The sequence below is a fragment of the Ranitomeya variabilis genome, chromosome 2 (assembly GCF_051348905.1).
Source record: "Ranitomeya variabilis isolate aRanVar5 chromosome 2, aRanVar5.hap1, whole genome shotgun sequence".
NCBI classification, from domain to species: Eukaryota; Metazoa; Chordata; class Amphibia; order Anura; family Dendrobatidae; genus Ranitomeya; species Ranitomeya variabilis.
In genome coordinates this window covers 286174266-286197721 of record NC_135233.1, presented here as the reverse complement: position 1 = coordinate 286197721, position 23456 = coordinate 286174266, and the positions used below count along the sequence as shown (strand labels likewise).

At 42.8% G+C, this 23456-nt stretch overlaps 1 protein-coding gene across 1 annotated transcript in view; it reads left to right on the top strand.

Moving 5' to 3' along the window:
* The first annotated feature begins 7048 nt into the window (after positions 1–7048).
* Positions 7049–23456, top strand: part of ZC4H2 (zinc finger C4H2-type containing) — a 36425-nt gene continuing 20017 nt past the window's right edge. Inside the window, exons 1-2 of the mRNA XM_077285077.1 lie at positions 7049–7358; positions 19282–19453. Of these exons, the coding sequence (XP_077141192.1) occupies positions 7306–7358; positions 19282–19453 (225 nt within the window). The 5' untranslated portion in view covers positions 7049–7305. The remainder of the gene's footprint in view (positions 7359–19281; positions 19454–23456) is intronic.

The window sequence follows — 23456 nt, the reverse complement described above, 5'->3', positions numbered from 1 at the left end:
ACAGTGATGTTATATGAGGCACTATAGTGCAGTGATGTTATATGAGGCACTATAGTGCAGTGATGTTATATGAGGCCCTATAGTGCACAATGATGTTATATGAGGCCCTATAGTGCAGTGATGGTATATGAGGCCCTATAGTGCACAGTGATGTTATATGAGGCACTATAGTGCACAGTTATGTTATATGAGGCACTTTAGTACAGTGATGTTATATGAGGCCCTATAGTGCAGTGATGTTATGAGGCACTATAGTGCAGTGATGTTATATGAGGCACTATAGTGCACAGTGATGTTATATGAGGCACTATAGTGCAGTGATGTTATATGAGGCCCTATAGTGCACAGTGAGGTTATGAGGCCCTATAGTGCACAGTGATGTTATATGAGGCCCTATAGTGCACAGTGATGTGATATGAGGCCCTATAGTGCACAGTAATGTTATATGAAGCCCTATAGTGCACAGTGGTGTTATATGAGGCCCAATAGTCCACAGTGATGTTATATGAGGCACTATAGTGCACAGTGATGTTATATGAGGCACTATAGTGCAATGCTGTTATATGAGGCCCTATAGTGCACAGTGATGTTATATGAGGCCCTATAGTGCACAGTGATGTTATATGAGGCCCTATAGTGCACAGTAATGTTATATGAGGCCCTATAGTGCAGTGATGATATTTGAGGCACTATAGTGCACAGTGATGTTGTATGAGGCCCTATAGTGCACAGTGATGTTATATGAGGCACTATAGTGCAGTGATGTTATACGAGGCCCTATAGTGCACAGTGAAGTTATGAGGCCCTATAGTGCACAGTGATGTTATATGAGGCCCTATAGTGCACAGCGATGTGATATGAGGCCCTATAGTGCACAGTAATGTTATATAAGGCCCTATAGTGCACAGTGGTGTTATATGAGGCCCAATAGTGCACAGTGATGTTATATGAGGCCCTATAGTGCAGTGATGATACATGAGGCACTATAGTGCACAATGATGTTATATGAGGCCCTATAGTGCACAGTGATGTTATATGAGGCCCTATAGTGCACAGTGATGGTATATGAGGCCCTATAGTGCAGTGATGTTATATGAGGCACTATAGTGCACAGTGATGTTATATGAGCCACTATAGTGCTGTGATGTTATATGAGGCACTATAGTGCACAGTGATGGTATATGAGGCCCTATAGTGGAGTGATGTTATATGAGGCCCTACAGTGCACAGTAATGTTATATGATGCCCTATAGTGCAGTGATGATATATGATGCACTATAGTGCACAGTGATATTATATGAGGCCGTATAGTGCAGTGATGTTATATGAGGCACTATAGTGCACAGTGATGTTATATGAGGCCCTATAGTGCAGTGATGTTATGAGGCACTATAGTGCAGTGATGTTATATGAGGCACTATAGTGCACAGTGATGTTATATGAGGCACTATAGTGCAGTGATGTTATATGAGGCCCTATAGTGCACAGTGATGTTATGAGGCCCTATAGTGCACAGTGATGTTATATGAGGCCCTATAGTGCACAGTGATGTGATATGAGGCCCTATAGTGCACAGTAATGTTATATGAAGCCCTATAGTGCACAGTGGTGTTATATGAGGCCCAATAGTCCACAGTGATGTTATATGAGGCACTATAGTGCACAATTATGTTATATGAGGCCCTATAGTGCACAGTGATGTTATATGAGGCCCTATAGTGCACAGTGATGTTATATGAGGCCCTATAGTGCACAGTGATGTTATATGAGGCCCTATAGTGCACAGTAATGTTATGAGGCCCTATAGTGCAGTGATGATATTTGAGGCACTATAGTGCACAGTGATGTTGTATGAGGCCCTATAGTGCACAGTGATGTTATATGAGGCACTATAGTGCAGTGATGTTATATGAGGCCCTATAGTGCACAGTGAAGTTATGAGGCCTTATAGTGCACAGTGATGTTATATGAGGCCCTATAGTGCACAGCGATGTGATATGAGGCCCTATAGTGCACAGTAATGTTATATAAGGCCCTATAGTGCACAGTGGTGTTATATGAGGCCCTATAGTGCAGTGATGATACATGAGGCACTATAGTGCACAATTATGTTATATGAGGCCCTATAGTGCACAGTGATGTTATATGAGGCCCTATAGTGCACAGTGATGTTATAGGAGGCCCTATAGTGCACAGTAATGTTATATGAGGCCTGATAGTGCAGTGATGATATATGAGGCACTATAGTGCACAGTGAGGTTGTATGAGGCCCTATAGTGCACATCGATGTTATATGAGGCACTATAGTGCAGTCATGTTATATGAGGCCCTATAGTTCACAGTGATGGTATATGAAGCCCTATAGTGCAGTGATGTTATATGAGACACTATAGTGCACAGTGATGTTATATGAGGCACTATAGTGCACAGTGATGTTATATGAGGCACTATAGTGCACAGTGATGTTATATGAGGCCCTGTAGTGCACAGTGATGGTATATGAGGCCCTATAGTGCACAGTGATGGTATATGAGGCCCTATAGTGCACAGTGATGGTATATGAGGCCCTATAGTGCACAGTGATGGTATATGAGGCCCTATAGTGCACAGTGATGGTATATGAGGCCCTATAGTGCACAGTGATGGTATATGAGGCCCTATAGTGCACAGTGATGGTATATGAGGCCCTACAGTGCACAGTGATGTTATATGAGGCCCTATAGTGCACAGTGATGTTATATTAGGCCCTATAGTGCACAGTGATTGTATATGAGGCCCTATAGTGCACAGTGATGGTATATGAGGCCCTATAGTGCACAGTGATGTTATATGAGGCACTATAGTGCACAGTGATGTTATATGAGGCACTATAGTGCAGTGATGTTATATGAGGCCCTATAGTGCACAATGATGTTATATGAGGCCCTATAGTGCAGTGATGGTATATGAGGCCCTATAGTGCACAGTGATGTTATATGAGGCCCTATAGTGCACAGTGATGTTATATGAGGCCCTATAGTGCACAGTGATGTTATATGAGGCCCTATAGTGCACAGTGATGTTATATGAGGCACTTTAGTACAGTGATGTTATATGAGGCCCTATAGTGCAGTGATGTTATGAGGCACTATAGTGCAGTGATGTTATATGAGGCACTATAGTGCACAGTGATGTTATATGAGGCACTATAGTGCAGTGATGTTATATGAGGCCCTACAGTGCACAGTGATGTTATATGAGGCCCTATAGTGCACAGTGATGTTATATGAGGCCCTATAGTGCACAGTGCTGTTATATGAGGCCCTATAGTGCACAGTGATGTTATATGAGGCACTATAGTGCAGTGATGATATATGAGGCCCTATAGTGCACAATGATGTTATATGAGGCCCTATAGTGCAGTGATGTTATATGAGGCACTATAGTGCACAGTGATGTTATATGAGGCCCTATAGTGCAGTGATGTTATGAGGCACTATAGTGCACAGTGATGTTATATGAGGCACTATAGTGCAGTGATGTTATATGAGGCCCTATAGTGCACAGTGATGTTATGAGGCCCTATAGTGCACAGTGATGTTATGAGGCCCTATAGTGCACAGTGATGTGATATGAGGCCCTATAGTGCACAGTAATGTTATATGAGGCCCTATAGTGCAGTGATGATACATGAGGCACTATAGTGCACAATGATGTTATATGAGGCCCTATAGTGCACAGTGATGTTATATGAGGCCCTATAGTGCACAGTGATGTTATATGAGGCCCTATAGTGCACAGTGATGTTATAGGAGGCCCTATAGTGCACAGTAATGTTATATGAGGCCTGATAGTGCAGTGATGATATATGAGGCACTATAGTGCACAGTGAGGTTGTATGAGGCCCTATAGTGCACATCGATGTTATATGAGGCACTATAGTGCAGTGATGTTATATGAGGCCCTATAGTGCACAGTGATGGTATATGAAGCCCTATAGTGCAGTGATGTTATATGAGGCACTATAGTGCACAGTGATGTTATATGAGGCACTATAGTGCACAGTGATGTTATATGAGGCACTATAGTGCACAGTGATGTTATATGAGGCCCTATAGTGCACAGTGATGGTATATGAGGCCCTATAGTGCACAGTGATGGTATATGAGGCCCTATAGTGCACAGTGATGGTATATGAGGCCCTATAGTGCACAGTGATGGTATATGAGGCCCTATAGTGCACAGTGAGGTTGTATGAGGCCCTATAGTGTACATCGATGTTATATGAGGCACTATAGTGCAGTGATGTTATATGAGGCCCTATAGTGCACAGTGATGGTATATGAAGCCCTATAGTGCAGTGATGTTATGAGGCACTATAGTGCACAGTGATGTTATATGAGGCACTATAGTGCACAGTGATGTTATATGAGGCCCTATAGTGCACAATGATGTTATATGAGGCCCTATAGTGCAGTGATGGTATATGAGGCCCTATAGTGCACAGTGATGTTATATGAGGCCCTATAGTGCACAGTGATGTTATATGAGGCCCTATAGTGCACAGTAATGGTATATGAGGCCCTATAGTGTACAGTGATGGTATATGAGGCCCTATAGTGCACAGTGATGTTATATGAGGCCCTATAGTGCACAGTGATGTTATATGAGGATATGAGGCCCTATAGTGCACAGTGATGTTATATTAGGCCCTATAGTGCACAGTGATGGTATATGAGGCCCTATAGTGCACAGTGATGGTATATGAGGCCCTATAGTGCACAGTGATGTTATATGAGGCACTATAGTGCAGTGATGTTATATGAGGCACTATAGTGCAGTGATGTTATATGAGGCCCTATAGTGCACAATGATGTTATATGAGGCCCTATAGTGCAGTGATGGTATATGAGGCCCTATAGTGCACAGTGATGTTATATGAGGCACTATAGTGCACAGTTATGTTATATGAGGCACTTTAGTACAGTGATGTTATATGAGGCCCTATAGTGCAGTGATGTTATATGAGGCCCTATAGTGCACAGTGATGTTATATGAGGCCTTATAGTGCACAGTGATGTTATATGAGGCACTTTAGTACAGTGATGTTATATGAGGCCCTATAGTGCACAGTGATGTTATATGAGGCCCTATAGTGCACAGTGATGTTATATGAGGCCCTATAGTGCAGTGATGTTATATGAGGCCCTATAGTGCACAGTGATGTTATATGAGGCCCTATAGTGCACAGTGATGTTATGAGGCACTATAGTGCAGTGATGATATATGAGGCCCTATAGTACACAATGATGTTATATGAGGCCCTATAGTGCAGTGATGTTATATGAGGCCCTTTAGTGCACAGTGATGTTATATGAGGCCCTATAGTGCACAGTGATGTTATGAGGCACTATAGTGCAGTGATGTTATATGAGGCCCTATAGTGCACAGTAATGTTATATGAGGCCCTATAGTGCACAGTGATGTTATATGAGGCACTATAGTGTAGTGATGTTATATGAGGCCCTATAGTGCACAGTGATGTTATATGAGGCACTATAGTGCAGTGATGTTATATGAGGCCCTATAGTGCACTGATGTTATATGAGGCCCTATAGTGCACAGTGATGTTATATGAGGCCCTATAGTGCACAGTGATGTTATATGAGGCCCTATAGTGCACAGTGATGTTATATGAGGCCCTATAGTGCAGTGATGTTATATGAGGCACTATAGTGCAGTGATGTTATATGAGGCCCTATAGTGCAGTGATGTTATATGAGGCCCTATAGTGCACAGTGATGTTATATGAGGCCCTATAGTGCACAGTGATGTTATATGAGGCCCTATAGTGCAGTGATGTTATATGAGGCACTATAGTGCAGTGATGTTATATGAGGCACTATAGTGCAGTGATGTTATATGAGGCCCTATAGTGCAGTGATGTTATATGAGGCCCTATAGTGCACAGTGATGTTATATGAGGCCCTATAGTGCACAGTGATGTTATATGAGGCCCTATAGTGCACAATGATGTTATATGAGGCCCTATAGTGCAGTGATGTTATATGAGGCACTATAGTGCAGTGATGTTATATGAGGCCCTATAGTGCACAGTGATGTTATATGAGGCCCTATAGTGCACAGTGATGTTATATGAGGCCCTATAGTGCAGTGATGTTATGAGGCCCTATAGTGCACAGTGATGTTATATGAGGCCCTATAGTGCACAGTGATGTTATATGAGGCCCTATAGTGCACAGTGATGTTATATGAGGCCCTATAGTCCAGTGATGTTATATGAGGCCCTATAGTGCACAGTGATGTTATATGAGGCACTATAGTGCAGTGATGTTATGAGGCACTATAGTGCAGTGATGTTATATGAGGCCCTATAGTGCAGTGATGTTATATGAGGCCCTATAGTGCACAGTGATGTTATATGAGGCCCTATAGTGCACAGTGATGTTATATGAGGCCCTATAGTGCAGTGATGTTATATGAGGCCCTATAGTGCAGTGATGTTATATGAGGCTCTATAGTGCAGTGATGTTATATGAGGCCCTATAGTGCACAGTGATGTTATATGAGGCCCTATAGTGCAGTGATGTTATATGAGGCCCTATAGTGCAGTGATGTTATATGAGGCCCTATAGTGCACAGTGATGTTATATGAGGCCTTATAGTGCACAGTGATGTTATATGAGGCACTATAGTGCACAGTGATGTTATATGAGGCCAGTTACTTCACAACTTTGATACATTTTCTGCCATTTTATAGAGTGCAGGACATCGGTTCTCCTCTATGTATTACATGGCTCTGGCCTTCACAAATGATTGAGTGCCATCAATAAGACCCTTCACTGCACTGACAGCCGGAGCCCCTCCATTCCTTCCCTCACACTAATAAGCCCTTGATGAATGGCGAGCGCAGTGAGGCATGGACGAGGACATTAGCGGTCTCCTCCGGCGGCGCCACACACTCTCATTAGGGAGGCTAATATCTGCCGCTCCGCCGCCTTCCTCTGCTGTCAGCCCCTTCACATCATTAGCTCCAGCAAATTGATGAACACTGGGATGCTCTGCACAGCGCTGGGAGGCAGCAGGAAGTGAAGGGAGAGGGGGCGCGCGGTGTCTTCTGGGAGATGTAGTCTTTGCATCCTCCACGGGCAGCAGTGACACCTTGGGACGGACTATATTTCCCGGCAGCACCAGGGAGCGTCACTTTTCTGGGTCTCAGCCTGTGCTTACATTTGTACCCATTGTATTGTTTTGCTGGATTTGCCCGTACGTTTCAGTGGTCAGCTGCAGTGTAGAGCGCCGAGTATGGGCGACGAGCAGGAGATCATGTGCAAGCTGGAGAGCATCAAGGAGATCAGGTGAGGACGCGGGGAGCATTGTTCCCCCTGCAGCAGCTGATGTCGGCAGGTAGCGATGAGCCCTGGGGGCCAGTATGTACGGGCAGTACACCACTGTCCTACTCAAGCACCATTCTTATGTCATCTGATTCTTGTGAAGTGGGCAGATCATAGTCATTTTGGGATTGTTTACCATATGTATATATATATATATATATATATATATATATATATATATATATATATATATATAATCTCCATTTCTTCATTCAATCTCATGATTTATGCAGCCTAGAAAAGATGGTCACATAACTAGCGACAGTAACCAGAGTCATTAATCATCATTGATTGATCTGAGTAGTAATATTTTATCTGACGGCCATTCATTCTCTGATCTTATGGAATAAGTGATGGCCGGCTCATTAGACCCCACTATGGGGATAATAAGGATTTCCTGTGTGGTAGTCAGGCCGCCCTTCTGCCCCGTCTGTGTGATTGCCGCTGACATTACAGGTCAGACTCTTTTATGCTATTACTGACAATCCGTTTCCATATTATGGGAAAATGGAGATGAAGAAACTTCAATGAAAGCCTCAGTGTTGTATCTATTGTGGGCCAGTTCCTTGTTGCATTTGTCTCTATGTTTTCTACCTTTTTTGTTTTCAGGCAGTTTTTTTGGGTCTTTGCTTTGTACCAAATTCTTCTTCTTCAGTTGCTCCTATTTTGACATTAATTTTGTCATCCAGATGTTTTGTGGTATATTAATTATTTGCAACCGTGCAGACGTTTTGGGCGAATACACCCCAGTTCCAACCCCTCCTCCATAACCAAACAGCCGTCGGACGAGGATCACAACGCAATGCTCGGACTGGCCGGTGGCTCTTCCGACCTGAGCGTGACCGCTGCCTAGACACACATGTAGTTGTCACGCTTGGCTCAGGAGAGCTGCCGGCCAGTCCGAGCATTGCGTTGTGATCCTTGTCTGAGTCACACAACTGTCTAACTCTTCCTTCATCTGGAAGTAGTTTTTGTATGGTGCAAATGTTAGAATTGCTTCCAACATTTTACCGCATCGTCTAACATTTTGTGCTCAAGAAAGGTCAAAGATAAAAATAAAAAAATATTTAGTTGTTTTTTTTTATTTCATTCATGAACCTGCATGTCCCATTTTAAAGAATTCGGAATTAAAAACTGTAATGAATACCATCACATTAAAAAAGTTGACAAATTATGAATACGTCCCTATGCACTCTGAGTGTGTGCCTGATAGTGATGAGCGAATGTGCTCGGATTAGGTGTTATCTGAGCATGCTCATGTGCTAACCGAGTGTCCTTAAAAAAAATATATTCTACACCCCCGCCGCTGCATGTCTCGCTTCTGTTCGATAGCCGGGAGACATGGAGGCAATCACTGCATGTGTTGTAGCTGTTGAACAGCCGGGAGACTTGCCATCGCGGGCACTCTAACATTTTTTTAGCATGCCGAAGTCAGTTAGGACAAGCATGCTCAGATAACACCTTATCCCATCACTAGTGGACGAACAAGTGCTTCAATATTTTCAAAAGTAGTCAATTGATTGTGATTGATATTAGTAGTGAAATTGGATATTTAGGCCTTATTGTAGCTAACTGACCATTATGCAATCTATAGAATAAATATACATTGATGTGTATGACACTCCATAAAGTCACTTCAAGTCAAGGGGTTAATTCTAGTTTAGAGCAGTGGGGGAGTATATTCACCGATGTCACAATGGAGCCGGTCAGGGGACTCTCACTCCTTTCATTGGCCTTTAATTGTCTGTTGTCCATGTACAATAGCTGGGAGCCTTTCCTATAGAGTCAGTGAATCTGTGGACAATGGAAGAGGGCACTAAATGCATCTGCTGTCACTGATTAGTATTCACTTCCCCATTACCATGGCCATGCTACAGTCCCCCTGAAGTGTTGTTCCTCTGTATCCTCCTTTTAGTTTTTCCTTATGTATATTCATTTTGATAGAACATATTTAGCTTGTTTGTGTATCCCGGACTTCTCTTTATATTGTTTCAGCGCATTGAGATGACCTTGTATTTACCAAATGTGGATAGGACGGCTAACATGGCAAAGCATTGTGCACAGCAGTTCCTGAATAATGTGATTTGTCAGCTAAGTTGTGCTAATAATTAGGTGGAAAATGTAATTGCTACGGTTTTTCCACTACAAACACACACCACACTGGCTGGCAAGGCTCTCCTGCCAGAATTGCTTCCATTGATTCTCCACCAAGGTGCTGACCGTGGGATACAATGCGCCGTTTGTGGCAGTCTGTGTTCTGCATATGAAACCGTCTGTAAGACCAAAGTGAATTTTTCTGTTGTGTTTTTTTTTTTTTTTTTTTAAATACATTGAGAATTGGTTATAAAATGGCAGAATCTATTGTTGATGGCAATCTTTTTGATAAATTTGTTTCCCACCAGCTCAAGAAATGGGCCCCTGTCTTGCACAATTGCTAATGGAGAGATAGTAGCACATGGGTGGCTTTCTCCTTTCATCTCTAATATGGCGCAGTCGGATGACTGTATTAATCAGCGAGATGGGATCGCAATGCTCGGACTGGCCGGCGGTCCTACCTACCAGAGTCTGACAGTTGCACAGGAATACACAAAGCTGCTACATTCGGGTGGGGAGAGCTGCCGGCCGGTCCGCGCACTGCGTTCCAATTTATACGGCGCGACTGATCCCTAATGAAAATAATTGAGTAAGAGCGCTCTGCTTTTTTCAGAACTGCCATAGAAGTAAAGGGGGAGAATGGCGCAAGCTGCGTTCTTTAAATAGATGGGATCCGCATCTATTGGACATAAAGGGAAATGGCTGTGATGAGAATTTCTTTCAAAGAGGTTTTCTAGGCTTAAGGTATCGATGACCCATGTAAAGCTGATGTAGTCAGAAATAGTCACTACACAGTGAATAGTCGCGAAACTGAAAGTGGCTGATTGGCACCTCCGACTTTAAGAGAACCTGTCTCTTGCTCAAAAATTGAATTAAGTACCTTGTAAAAATCCCAAAGCTTCCCTTATTCTTCCATTTTATTTTATTTTTTTTATTTTGTACTGCGTCACTCTTTCATAAAGATATTCACGTTTGTTGATTTTTGGAGCGCATTATGTGAAATCTCTGCTTGCAGTCCAACTGGGCATTACTTTAAGAGTATTTTTCCAGGGGCTTATCATTTCATTTCCCCCTCCCAGGCTCTGCTGATTGCAGCTCACCAGCTGATCTTGTAGTCCAGCATTCACTGGCAATGGGGACTTGTGATTAGCGGTGTGTGGGAGGGCTGAAAGCCATGCCCCCAGACAAGAATCTGAAGAAACACCCAATTGGACTGCAAGTAGAAATTTCATAAAGTGCACTCCAAAGGCATTAAATGTGAATATCTTAGCCAAAAGCAGCATAGCTGACAAATTCATAGTCATTTAAGCAAAAAAAAAAATGGTGTACAGTAAGACAGAAATGTATTCCAGTCTACAACTGGAACGTAATTTAGTGGCGCACGGCAGCTGAAAGATGCACCAAATTCATTAAAGAGGTTGTCCCATGATCAAAGTGCATTTTAATTAATATATCTTGGAATAATTCTACTTTTCACCATTGGATGTGTTGAATAAAAAAGTTCCTGTGCTGAGCTAATCTTATGACTGTGCCCCTGCTATGTACTGTGTAATCGCTGTGTCCAACCATGCAGAGATGCTCCAGTTCATGGCACATACATAAGTCACTTGTGATAAGTGAGTATACAGACAGAACAGCAGGGGCTCCCAGCTGCTGCTGTCTGAGGTAACCCATTTCTCTGCCTGTTTTATCACAGGAGTGAGTGTTTTTGCCGCATCACTAGTCATGTGAGCTCATCATAAATCTAGCCAGTGATATTAAGCTTAGCAGCCACTGGAGCAAGTCACAATACATAGTAGGGCACATGTATAAGATTGTCTTATCTCAGCACAGGAACATTTTTTTTTTTTTTTTAACCCATCCAATTGTGGAACTTATCTTTCATTAAGAATGGCAAACAAAACACCAGTCTTTAAGAATTGGGGCTAAAGAGTTTCTAATGGGAAAACTGCGGCTTTTCTTTGCACTTCACAACTGAGTACAATAATAATGGAATGTATGACCAAGATACAAGATTCGAAGGGATGTAAAATAGGTCATTGTGTATTGGTTCTTCATAGCTGTCGAAAGATCTTAAAATAATATACAGGGCTGCAGGCGACTTCAAACGCGGCTTCCCTTCTAATACATCAGCGCTCTACAGGCTGCTGCCTACGTCAGTCCATAGTCTGTGAATGGGATGCACAGTATAGACTGTTGTATAGACTGTTATAAGCAGCCTGCATTCAGTGGCTCATCTGCAAGGGACCGGACTAAACTAGAGCCAGACGTGTTATGGTGATTGAGACTTGGTCATGTGTCCCATAGATTCTCCAGTTAGTAACATATGGTAATTCCTTAGGCAACATGTTTTCTTGACTTTTTAGGTCCCATGATGAGTATATGGTGCATTTTTGGAAGCTGCAGATTTTCTGCCCTAATTAGGTAATGTAGGCTATTTGCGTTATTTTATTGTGGTTTTTATTTTAGTCTTATAGAACTTTTTTTATTTTTTTGATGATATTTATGTGGATTTTTTTTTTTTTGTGCTGTGTTTTATCCACATGTTTTCTGCGGGGGTGCACCCCAAAATACACAAAAGCAATCTTAGGCTATGTTCACACTGGGCGTTTTTGTTGCTTTTTTTTTTATGCTAATTTTCAGCTGCTTTTTACAGTACAAGCAAAGCCTATGCGATTTTGTTGTCATCAGTATTTTGTGCTTTGCATGGTTTTTTGGACATACAGCATATCGCTTATTTCAGCTTTTTTTACCCATTGAATAGAATGGAAAAAAAGTATGAAAAAAACACAGCAAGACCTGCGTTTTTGCGACAGAATCTTTCCTGTCGAGCACACCGGTTTTGCTGCAGGAAAAAAAAGCAGCAAAAACGCCCAATGTGAACTTTTTTTTAATGCATTTTTGTGCTGTTTTTCCTTTTTATCTGATGCATTTTCTCTGCAGTTTTGTTGCAGCGCTTTTAATGCTTTTATTTTTAGTACACAAACGCTTTGATACTACACTGAAAATACGCAACTGTTTTTTTTTGTTTGTTTGTTTTTTCAGGCTGTCCATAAATAAAAGCTTATAGAGAACAATTGCACCCAAAAAATGCAGCAAATTTTCTGCACAAAAACGCAGCGGGAAAAAAAATGCAGTATTTCCCTCTTGTCTTTCAAGCCTTTCATAACCCACAATTAAAACTCGTATCTACCTCAAGGGGAATTGACAGCACAGCGGCCATGAGATTTATATGAATTGCATGCATTTTACTAAAAATATAAAACCAATGAAGAAACCAGAAAAATGGTCAATAATAAAGATGAACTTATGAAAGTTAAAAAAAACTTGGGTGAAGACATGTCTGGAATTGTGGCAGCAATAAAGAAAACAAGCGGATATACAAAATAAAAACAATAAAAGACAAGTATTTAAAGTGACGTGTGCAAAGGGAGCCACTAAGGTCTAAAAGTGTAGGTACACCGTACTCTGTACTGATCATTTTTAGTTTTCCAGCCCTATGGCCATATGAAGGCTTGTTTTTCTTGCAGGACGAGTTGTACTTTTGAATGACCTCATTTATTCTGCCACATATTGTACTGGCAAATGGGAAAAAGTTCCAAGTGCGATGAGATTGCACAAAAAGTATAATTCCACAACTTTTTTTTTTTTACCGTATTTAATAGTCCGATCGCCTATGCTATACATAGCAGTCGTTTACAGTAGGATTGTGATGACAGGCATAGGGGTCTCCCGGCTGGCCGGACAACCCATCGGCACTGACTGACACTCCTTCTCCATGGGGGCTGGCTGTCAGTCAGTGTCGGGGGGCGGTTACAGCCGCTGCTCCTTATACTCAGAGCGGTGACCGAAACCACAACTCTGCAGGGGATAATAAAGTTAATTTTCTCCCCGCAGCGTTCGGCTAAGTGCGGACCCCAGGCAGGTTACTAACATTATAAACTGCAGATTAATCCCACATCTGCAGGTTAATAGCTTTTTTCTGGTGGCAGGCTCTCACTGATATGCTAAAGTGCCCTGGATTTAATACCTCTACAAGGAATGACATTCCTCTTTGGCGGGCCGTCTAGCTTCTGAACTCCGCACTATATTTAGAGCTCCTATATCCATTCTGTACGCTATGTGTGGCCTATTCTTGGGGCAGGCATGTTTGCACAGCTGTATGCACGGTTACAGTCGCGTAACTTAAAACTCATGGACCCCGATGCGAAAGCTCCAACGGGGCCCCCAAATATTTTAAATCTTTAATAGCACTAGTCTTTTTCTATAGGCCAAAGGGACTTTTAGGGCCCCCTAGACTCCAGGGCCCGGGTGTGATTGCAGCCCCTGCACCTGTTGTAGTTACTCCCCTGCACGGTTATATTATTGATATTCGGTACACGTTCTGACATTCGTGCCCAACAGTAACCCCATGGCCGAAAATTACTTTAGCGTTGTGTCATGAATCTGATGCAAGTATCAGGTTTGTTAATTGACAAAATAACATTCATGCTGTCCGTCAGGGGTGGAAAAGTAATTTTCCCAAGGTACAATGCAAAAACAATATATTTTTCTGCCTTTTATATTAATAAAAAAAAAAAAAAATCAAACTATTCGCCTAGCCGTTTTCCCCTGATGGGCTGCTCTGGCCTCTGCAGAGTGTGGACTTAGACTCTGCGCAGCAAGCTCCGTCTAGTGATGTCATCGCTACGCGGAGACTCAGACAGGCTGATTGGTGGCACAGGGGGCTGATGGGTCCCCGTTCCACCATTGTATTCAACGGTATCTACATTCAAGAATGTTGATGCTGGAGGGCGGCAGTGTGCTGTGTCCATCACTTTGTCTGTCCAGCAGCCAAAGGGCTGGATATGGCCCACACTTTGCCCAGGTCTCCTCTTCATTGTTTTACATACTGGTGTTTGTGAATGCTTACGGTTGCACAAATTAATTTAGGGGCTTTCAAGATGAAAATTGATAATTATGGGTTAAACTAAGCTTTCTAATGGTACCGATATGTTTGACTGATCTATGCCATAATGGGTCCGATCTTACCATACACATAACAATTTGTTTAAATAGTAACTACAGTTTTTCTGTAGTTAAATAAGCATAAAAAACTTTGTAATATGATTTAAGAAATATTCTCTTTTCCCCACTTCATAGTCAGTTTTTGACTCTGACACTGATCATTCACTGTGAAACTGATCAAATCTGTCCATAAGTCAATCTGCAGTGAGAGTCCATATTAAATCTGCTGCCTTCAACAGGAGAGATGCGAGAGGGAGGGAGGGTAGAAGAGAGAAAAAAAAAATACTGATTCCATAGAGATACATTGCTGAGGCTACTAGTGTAGAGGGAAAAAATGTTAGAAATGTAGAATACAAGCCTTATAATCAGGACTGTGGAGTCGGTGTCCATTTTGGTGGAGTCGGAGTCTGTATAAAATGGACCAACTCTGACTCTTAGAATATATAAACAGTAGTACAATGCAGGATGTGCTGTAAATGTTTTCATAAGAATTTGGGAAAGTTATGAAATGTTCTATAAATATCTGTTATTTTGCTTATCTAAGGATCTGGTCTTATAGTTGAGATGAATCTGTGCTGCACTTTATGTACATGCACAGTAGCGACCAAGGCTGTGAAGTATAGTTGAGATTAGGGTTGAGCGAAACGGATCGTTCATTTTCAAAAGTCGCCGACTTTTAGCAAAGTCGGGTTTCGTGAAACCCGACCCGACTCCAGCGTGGGATCGGCCACGTGGTCGGCGATCTTGGCGCCAAAGTCGCGTTTTGTATGACGCCTTCCCCGCCATTTTTTGAGAGAGAGAGAGAGAGTGAGTCCGTCCACAATCCACATTGACTTGCATTGGGTTTCGTGTTCCAGTCCGGAAGCCGACTTTACAGTAGAATCGGCCGATTTCACGCAATCCGACTTTCGATAAGGTCGGGTTTCACAAAACCCAACTCGATCCTAAAAAAGCAAAAGTCGCTCAACCCTAGTTGAGATGAATCTGTGCTGCACTTTATGTACATGCTCAGTAGTGATCAGTGCTGTGGAGTCGTAGATGAGATGAATCTGTGCTGCACTTTATGTACATGCTCAGTAGTGACCAGTGCTGTGGGGTTGGAGTTGGAGTCAAAAGTCAGGGAAATTGAGGAGTCGGAGTTAGATGTTTGGCTTAGGCTACTTTCACACTTCCGTCGGTACGGGGCCTTCGCAAACCGTCGGCCCGACGTACCGACGGACGTTGTGCTAAATTTAGCACAACGTGGGCAGCGAATACAGTTTTACAACGCATCCGCTGCCCATTGTGATGAGCGGGGAGGAGGGGGCGGAGTTCCGGCCACGCATGCGCGGTCGGAAATGGCGGGTCCGACGGACAAAAAAGTTACATTGAACGTTTTTTTTGTCACGACGGACCGCTAAAACACGATGCATCCGTCGTACGACAGATGCGACTTGTGGCCATCCGTCGCAATCCGTCATCCATTAAAGTGTATGGCAAAAAACCGGATCCTGTGGGCACATTTGCAGGATCCGTTTTTTTGCCATAACGGATTGCGACGGAGGCAAAAAGACGGAAGTGTGAAAGTAGCCTTAAGGTACCGTCACACTAGGCGATATCGCCAGCGATCCGTGACGTTGCAGCGACCTGGATGGCGATATCGCTGTATTTGACACGCAGCAGCGATCTGGATCCCGCTGTGAAATTGCTGGTCGCTGCTAGAAGGTCTGCACTTTATTTGGTCGCTAGGTCGCCGTGTATCGCCGTGTTTGACAGCAAAAGCAAGGATACCAGCGATATTTTACACTGGTAACCAGGGTAAACATCGGGTTACTAAGCACAGGGCCGCGCTTAGTAACCCGATGTTTACCCTGGTTACCAGCGTAAAAGTTAAAAAAACAAACAGCACATACTCACCAGCGCGTCCCCCAGCCTCTGCTTCCTGACACTGACTGAGCGCCGGCCCTAAACTGAAAGTGAAAGCACAGCGGTGACGTCACCGCTGTGCTGTTAGGGCCGGAGCTCAGTCAGTGTCAGGAAGCAGAGGCTGGGGGACGCGCTGGTGAGTATGTGCTGTTTGTTTTTTTAACTTTTACGCTGGTAACCAGGGTAAACATCGGGTTACTAAGCGCGGCCCTGCGCTTAGCAACCCGATGCTTACCCTGGTTACCCGGGGACCTCGGCATCGTTGGTCGCTGGAGAGCGGTCTGTGTGACAGCTCTCCAGCGACCACACAGCGACGCTGCAGCGATCGGCATCGCTGTCGCTATCGCTGCAGCGTCGCTTAATGTGACGGTACCTTTACTGACTCCACAGCTCTGCTTATAATGGCCAAAAATAATATTATTACTCATGTACTTGCACTTGACAACTTATTCTGATAAGTCACTTGCAAGTGCAGTTACAATTTAAAGGGACAATGCAGGGGCGGACATATCATTGGTGCAACCTGTGTGATCGCACAGGGGCCCAAGCGGAAAGGGGGCCCATTTCTACCTCTAAAGCATGTGCAATTTTGCATTTTTAGGAGCTCTTGGGCTGCAAAGGGCCCATATATTGTGTTCTTGCACAGGAGCCTTTTCTGTCGGTGTCCGCCACTGGGACAATGTGTGGCCAAACATTAAAGTGTGCCTTCTCATTTGCTTGTTTTTCATCTGTCTTCACCCTTCTCTTGCTCCGTAAAGCCAGAACCTTCAATTCAAAGTGTGGCGGGTGGAGATAAAGGGAGAACAAGCAGGTGGCAAAGTGTATTTAAATGTGTTGCCCCACGAAGGGTGCACCAAGCGCATGTTCTTGGTTTGAACAGTCATTCTGTGCTGACAGAGGCCCATTAAGTGCTGCCAGGGCTCGTAGTCTGAGCCAGTGAGTGGGTATTTTGCTTTTTTGGAATAGATATCATCTTTTGCTGTAGACTTTACAGAGAACCTGTCAGGTCCGATAACGTAGTTAATCTGCAGGTTAATAGCATGACGAAGGTGCCCGGCCGCAGGGCTGTAAGTGCGCCACACTCTGAACTAGTCTAATTGCAGGTGTCGGCACAGTGTAGGGGCTCATCCAAGGCTACAGCTTCCTCTTTGTTACCACTGATCTTTACTATGATCCTTAAGCCGGCGTCACACTGGATACTTGCATATGGTACAATGATTCTCTATGGCCCAGCTGCTATCTGCCGTATTTTACGGATCCGTATTATACTGTCTTGTACGGCTGTAGAAAATGCTGCGTTTGTCAGCGTATTGCGCAAAAAATACACCAATGAAAGTCTATGGGGGCAAGAAAACTACAGATTACACACGGACCATGCGTGTGACTTGCGAGAAATACGCAGTGGTGTTCTCTAGAAAAGCCGGCAATTCAGTGCGGTGTACAGTAAAATCACACTGACAGAATAGAACAGAATGGGTAGAATAAATGTGTACACATAGAATAGGTATATATATATATATATATATATATATATATATATATATATATATATATGTGTCAGTGAGACACATATTTTATTCAGCGCTAGATAGCAGAAAAGCCGGTAATTCAATTGCCGGCTCTTCCTATCTCCTTCACAAACCCGACAGGATATGAGACATGGTTTACATACAGTGAACCGTCTCATATCCCTTCTTTTATTACATATTCCTCTTTACTAATGTAAGAAGTGTCTTGGTGTCAAATTTGGGGGCTCTAGCTATTAAATTAAAGGGTTAAATCGCGGAAAAAACTGGCGTGGGCTCCCGCGCAATTTTCTCCGCCAGAGTGGGAAAGCCAGTGACTGAGGGCAGATATTAATAGCCTAGAGAGGGACCATGGTTATTGGCCCCCCTGGCTAAAAACATCTGCCCCCAGCCACCCCAGAAAAGGCACATCTGTAAGATGCGCCTATTCTGACACTTAGCCTCTCTCTTCCCACTCCCATGTAGAGGTGGGATATGGGGTAATAAAGTGTTAATGTCACCTTGCTATTGTAAGGTGACATTAAGCTAGGTTAATAATGGAGAGGCGTCAATTATGACACCTATCCATTATTAATCCAATAGTATGAAATGGTTAATAAAACACACACATTATTAAAAAGTATTTTAATGAAATAAAGACACATGTTGTTTTAATATTTTATTATACTCTTAATCCACCTGAAGACCCTTGTCACCTGAAATAAAGTTAAACAAAACAAACTACAATATCCCATACCTTCCGTCGTTCAGTCTTGTCCCACGCTGTAAATCCATCTGAAGGGGTTAAATCCTTTTACACCCAGGAGCTCTGCTAATGCAGTGTGCTCCTGTCTGTAAAACTTGGTGAGTGAATGGAGTGCAGGGGAATGTCCTGTAGTTACCTCAAGTCGCGGTGATGCGCCCTCTGCTGGATGAACTCATATGAACTCGAACCTGGGAACTTTTCAGAATATTTTCCCAGGCTCGAGTTCATATGAGTTCATCCAGCAGAGGGCGCATCACTGCGACTCGAGGTAACTACAGGACATTCCCCTGCATTCCACTCATTCACCAAGTTTTGACTGTATATATGTTTTAACGAATATTTGAGCCCATGGATCCATTGTATGTCGGTTTTGCAAGCCTGCGAGAAAATCTCGCAGTATGGATGCCATACGGATTACATATGGAGGATGACATGCGCAAAATACGCTGCTACACCCTGCCTACGGATGACATACGGATCACTATTTTGGGAACATTTCTGCGTATTACGGCCGTAAAAAACGGACCGTATTTTCATACGCTGAGTGTGACGCCGGCCTTATTTTGAGACTTGATGTTTATTAGAATATTTGCAATCTTGATCTTTCTAGGAACAAGACTCTTCAGATGGAGAAGATAAAGGCTCGCCTGAAAGCAGAATTTGAGTCTTTGGAGTCGGAGGAGAGACACTTGAAGGAGTATAAGCAAGAAATGGATCTTCTACTTCAGGAGAAAATGGCCCACGTAGAAGAGTTGAGGCTGATACACGCTGACATTAATGTGGTATGTACTATACACTACAGATTTAGCTGCACACACAGCCATATCTAAGGGAATATCTGCACCCCAGGACTGTATAATGTAAAGCTCTTTGACACTGTTTAGGCCGGTCAGGCACCTACATAATTGGATTTTTCAGAATATAATTTCTTTTTTGATAATACACATTAGAGTATTTTGTAGACTAAGGAGTCAGCACCATTTATAATGCTTTCAAAAGTCTCAAACTTTAGTCACAAACTATAAGCGCAACTCAGAGCTGCTCTCAAATTTTGTCACTTCTGGCGTCTTTAATTCAGTTTTTCCCAGCTCCGCCAAAATGGGCAGAACAGGGTGTGGCAACCGTCACTCATTAAATTCCTGACGAGCGAAGGCGATCACTACACCACAAATTTGACTTCAGCAGGAGCAGGATTTGTGGCGAGGTGCACACAGAGGTCTATGCCACTTGTGTGACCCTCGTAATGAATTAGTAGCATCTGTCTCCAGCATGTCTCCTCATCAACACAGGCGTGAAAAACCCCGGTCTTGATAAAGTGGGTCCTGTGTCTTGACTAGAGATGAGTGAATATGTTTGACAAACTATTGCGAATCCGGATTTGCCATATTTGTGCCGAATTTATGTTTGACGATCATTTACGAACATATTCATTGATCTGTACTCCCATAGCCGAACACCATTATAGTCAATGTTCAGTGAATATTGCAAATACGGCCATTGTAATCCGAATCGAATATTGAAATATTTGCTTATCTCTAGTCTTGACATGTGAGTAACGGCTGGATATTTGCACAAAATTGGGGCTCTTATCCACATTTTTGTCTTGGAGGGCCAATTAATAGGCCGGAGTCACACTAGAGAGGAATACGGACGAGTGCTATGCGAGAAAAAAATCGCATAGCACTCGGACCAATGTTAATCTATGGGGCAGCTCCCAACACCTTACAATACAAAGGTGACATTAACCCCTTATTACCCCATATTCCACCACTACAGGGCAATGGGAATAGAGAGGCTAAGTGCCAGAATTGACTCATCTTACATGCGCCTTTTCTGCGTTGGCTGGGGCCAGATGTTTTTAGCCAGGGGGGGCAATAACCATGGTCCCTCTCTAGGCTATTAATTTCTGCCCTCAGTCACTGGCTTATTTCACAGAAGCCGACAAATCAATTATCGGCTATTCTTCTGTCTATCTCTCTATGAGATATACATACGTACGTACGTACGTACGTACGTACATTGGACACAATAATGGAAACACCTGGAAACATCAACAAAAGTTAGTTTAATATGGTGTAGGTCCACCTTTTGCAACCATTACTGCCTCAATTCTCCGAGGTATGGATTCATCAAGGTGTGAATTGTTTCCAAAGGAATTTTAGCCCATTCTGCAGTTAAAACACCCTCCAGTCTAACTTGAATCTCTAAAATCGACCATAAATGCTCAATAATGAGGAGGTCTGGGGATTGTGGGGGCCAAATGAGATGCTCAACTTCATTAGAATGTTCCTCATGCCATGCTTTAACGATTCTAGCTGTATGAATTGGTGCATTATCATTCTGAAAGATGGCGTTCCCCTCCGCCACGTTTTACGGTTGGGAGAAGGCAGTCTGGATGTAATGCTTCTTTCGGCTGTCTCCAAACGTACACTCGGCCGTAGGTCGGAAATAGGGTAAACGATGATTCGTCTGAGAATATCACATGTTTCCACTGCTCGAGGGCACTCTGGAGGTTTCTACACCACTCTAAACGCTTGGAAACACTTGTCATGGAGAGCAGCGGTTTTCTAATTGCAGCTCTTCCGTGGAATCGAGATTTGTGCAGCTCCCGACTAACAGTTTTCGTGGAAACTGGGTTCTGTAGGTGTTAATTGAGCTCAGCAGTGATTTTCGGAGCCGTGGTCTTGCGATCCTCTCACAATTCGTTTTAGAGTCCGACGGTCTCTCTCAGTCAACTTTGACTTTCGGCTGGACCTGTGGTTTGCTGCGGACGTTTTTCCTTCTCTTTCAAACGCAGTCATTACTTTGGAGACAGTACCTCTTGACACGCCAAGCATTCGGGCACTTTCTGTTACACTAGCGCCTGCCATACGAGCACCAACAATTTGGCCTCTTTGAAAATCCGAGAGGTCTGCCATTGGTATCAGGTTCTCATCAATGTTCTTACAATTATGCAAAACAAACAGTAAATTTACATACACATATCACATAACACAAATAATCAACTACAAAACATTATCATATGTCACGGTTTGCATGCTCATAACATGTTCGAAGATTATGATGCCAAAACGTTAGGTGTTTCCATTATTTTGTCCAACCCCTGTATGTATATATGTGTGTGTGTATGTATATGTATATGTATATGTATATATATATATATATATATATATATATATATATATATATATATATATATATATATCTCAAGATCATTTTTTATTAAAATGAAGTCTACAGTTTTGTTTCACAATGCGATTTTTAACATGAGCTTTTACGTAGAGCGAACTGCTGTATGTAAAAGCTCATGTTTAAATCGCATTGCATACGGATGTCACACTATTACTAGATGAGAGAAGAGAAAATCGCATCCTCACATTGCAAACGGATTACATACAGATCACTGTTTGGGAACACAAATGTGTGATTCTCGGCCGTCAAAATCAGACCGTTTTTTTTTTATTTATTTATTTTTTTTAATACGGCAAGTGTGACTCCAGCCTTAAAGGTCGGGGTAATGGTGGGCAGTTGCCCGCTCATCTTCATGGCACTCTTCATTCTTGTTTATGGGAAGAGATGGAATTTTTGAGCTGTTGGATTTCACACCCACAATCATTAGTTGTGATTTAGCAGTATGACCCTGTGAACCTAATGTCACACGGCTCTAGCTATTCTGCTTGGTTAGTGATGTTTGGTGCTCGCCCTCCACCTGCCCGTAATGGCGGTAAGCAACAGCACGACGAAGGCTCGGAGGAGGAATCTGATTGGATCAGTATTTCGGTGATACAAATTATGGTGTGCAGTGGATGGCCTGTACATCAAGACACAAGGGTGCATCAACATTCTCGGTCTTCTTCTGGACCCTCTCTCAATTACACCATTATGAGACTCAAGCTATGGATAAAGGAAATTACGACATACTGTAAATGTCATTTAAGTGCTTTGTAAGGTTGTACTGAGATCTATTGTAAAGTTGTAGACTACAAATGTACTGCGTGACCAAGTGTTAATATATCAGCAACCTGTATATGACGCACAGTTTTCTTTGTGGTAAAGATTAATAGCAGGGAAATGGCAAGAAAAGATAATTATTTTAACACAGTGGAAAGACCAAGACACTCTGGATTTATTTGGCCAATACTGGGGACGCTCCCTGGATCAATAGTCCATGGGTCATATAGTATGTTTACTCAGTGCTGTTCTTTCCAAGAGATTTTTAGATTGATTGGTAAGAATAATACTCTTGACCAGGGGTGTGCACTTAATTTTTCCTAGGGGCTACATGTGAGACCGCTGTGGCAGGCTGTACCAACATGCTGAACTTTAATAAAATATGTTCATATTGATATTTAGCTGAATTAAGTTAATTGCTTAATTTAAAATTTGCAGGTTATGATAGGGCTTATTGTAACGGGTATTCTTACCCGCAGCGGCTAATCAGAACTATATAATTTACTGCTTTTTATAAAGTTTATTAATTATACAGTTCCAATTATTCAGCCCTTGTATCTTGATCAACGACTTCCCCCCCAAAAAACGTACTGATGGCCCCATTCACCCCTTCCCTTAAGTATGATGTCTTCCACAGTCCCCCAAGCAGGAGGATGGACCCAACAGCCTCCTACTCACGGTATGATGCCCCCCTTGCACAACATGTCAGCCCCCTAGTTCTCTAGGAACATTCAATGCCTTTGCTATTCCTTTTATCCTTTTCTTTGTTTGTATAAGTTAGTGATTTCTTGTGTAAAATGCTTGGACATTCTCGTGATATTAGTGACCTGGAAC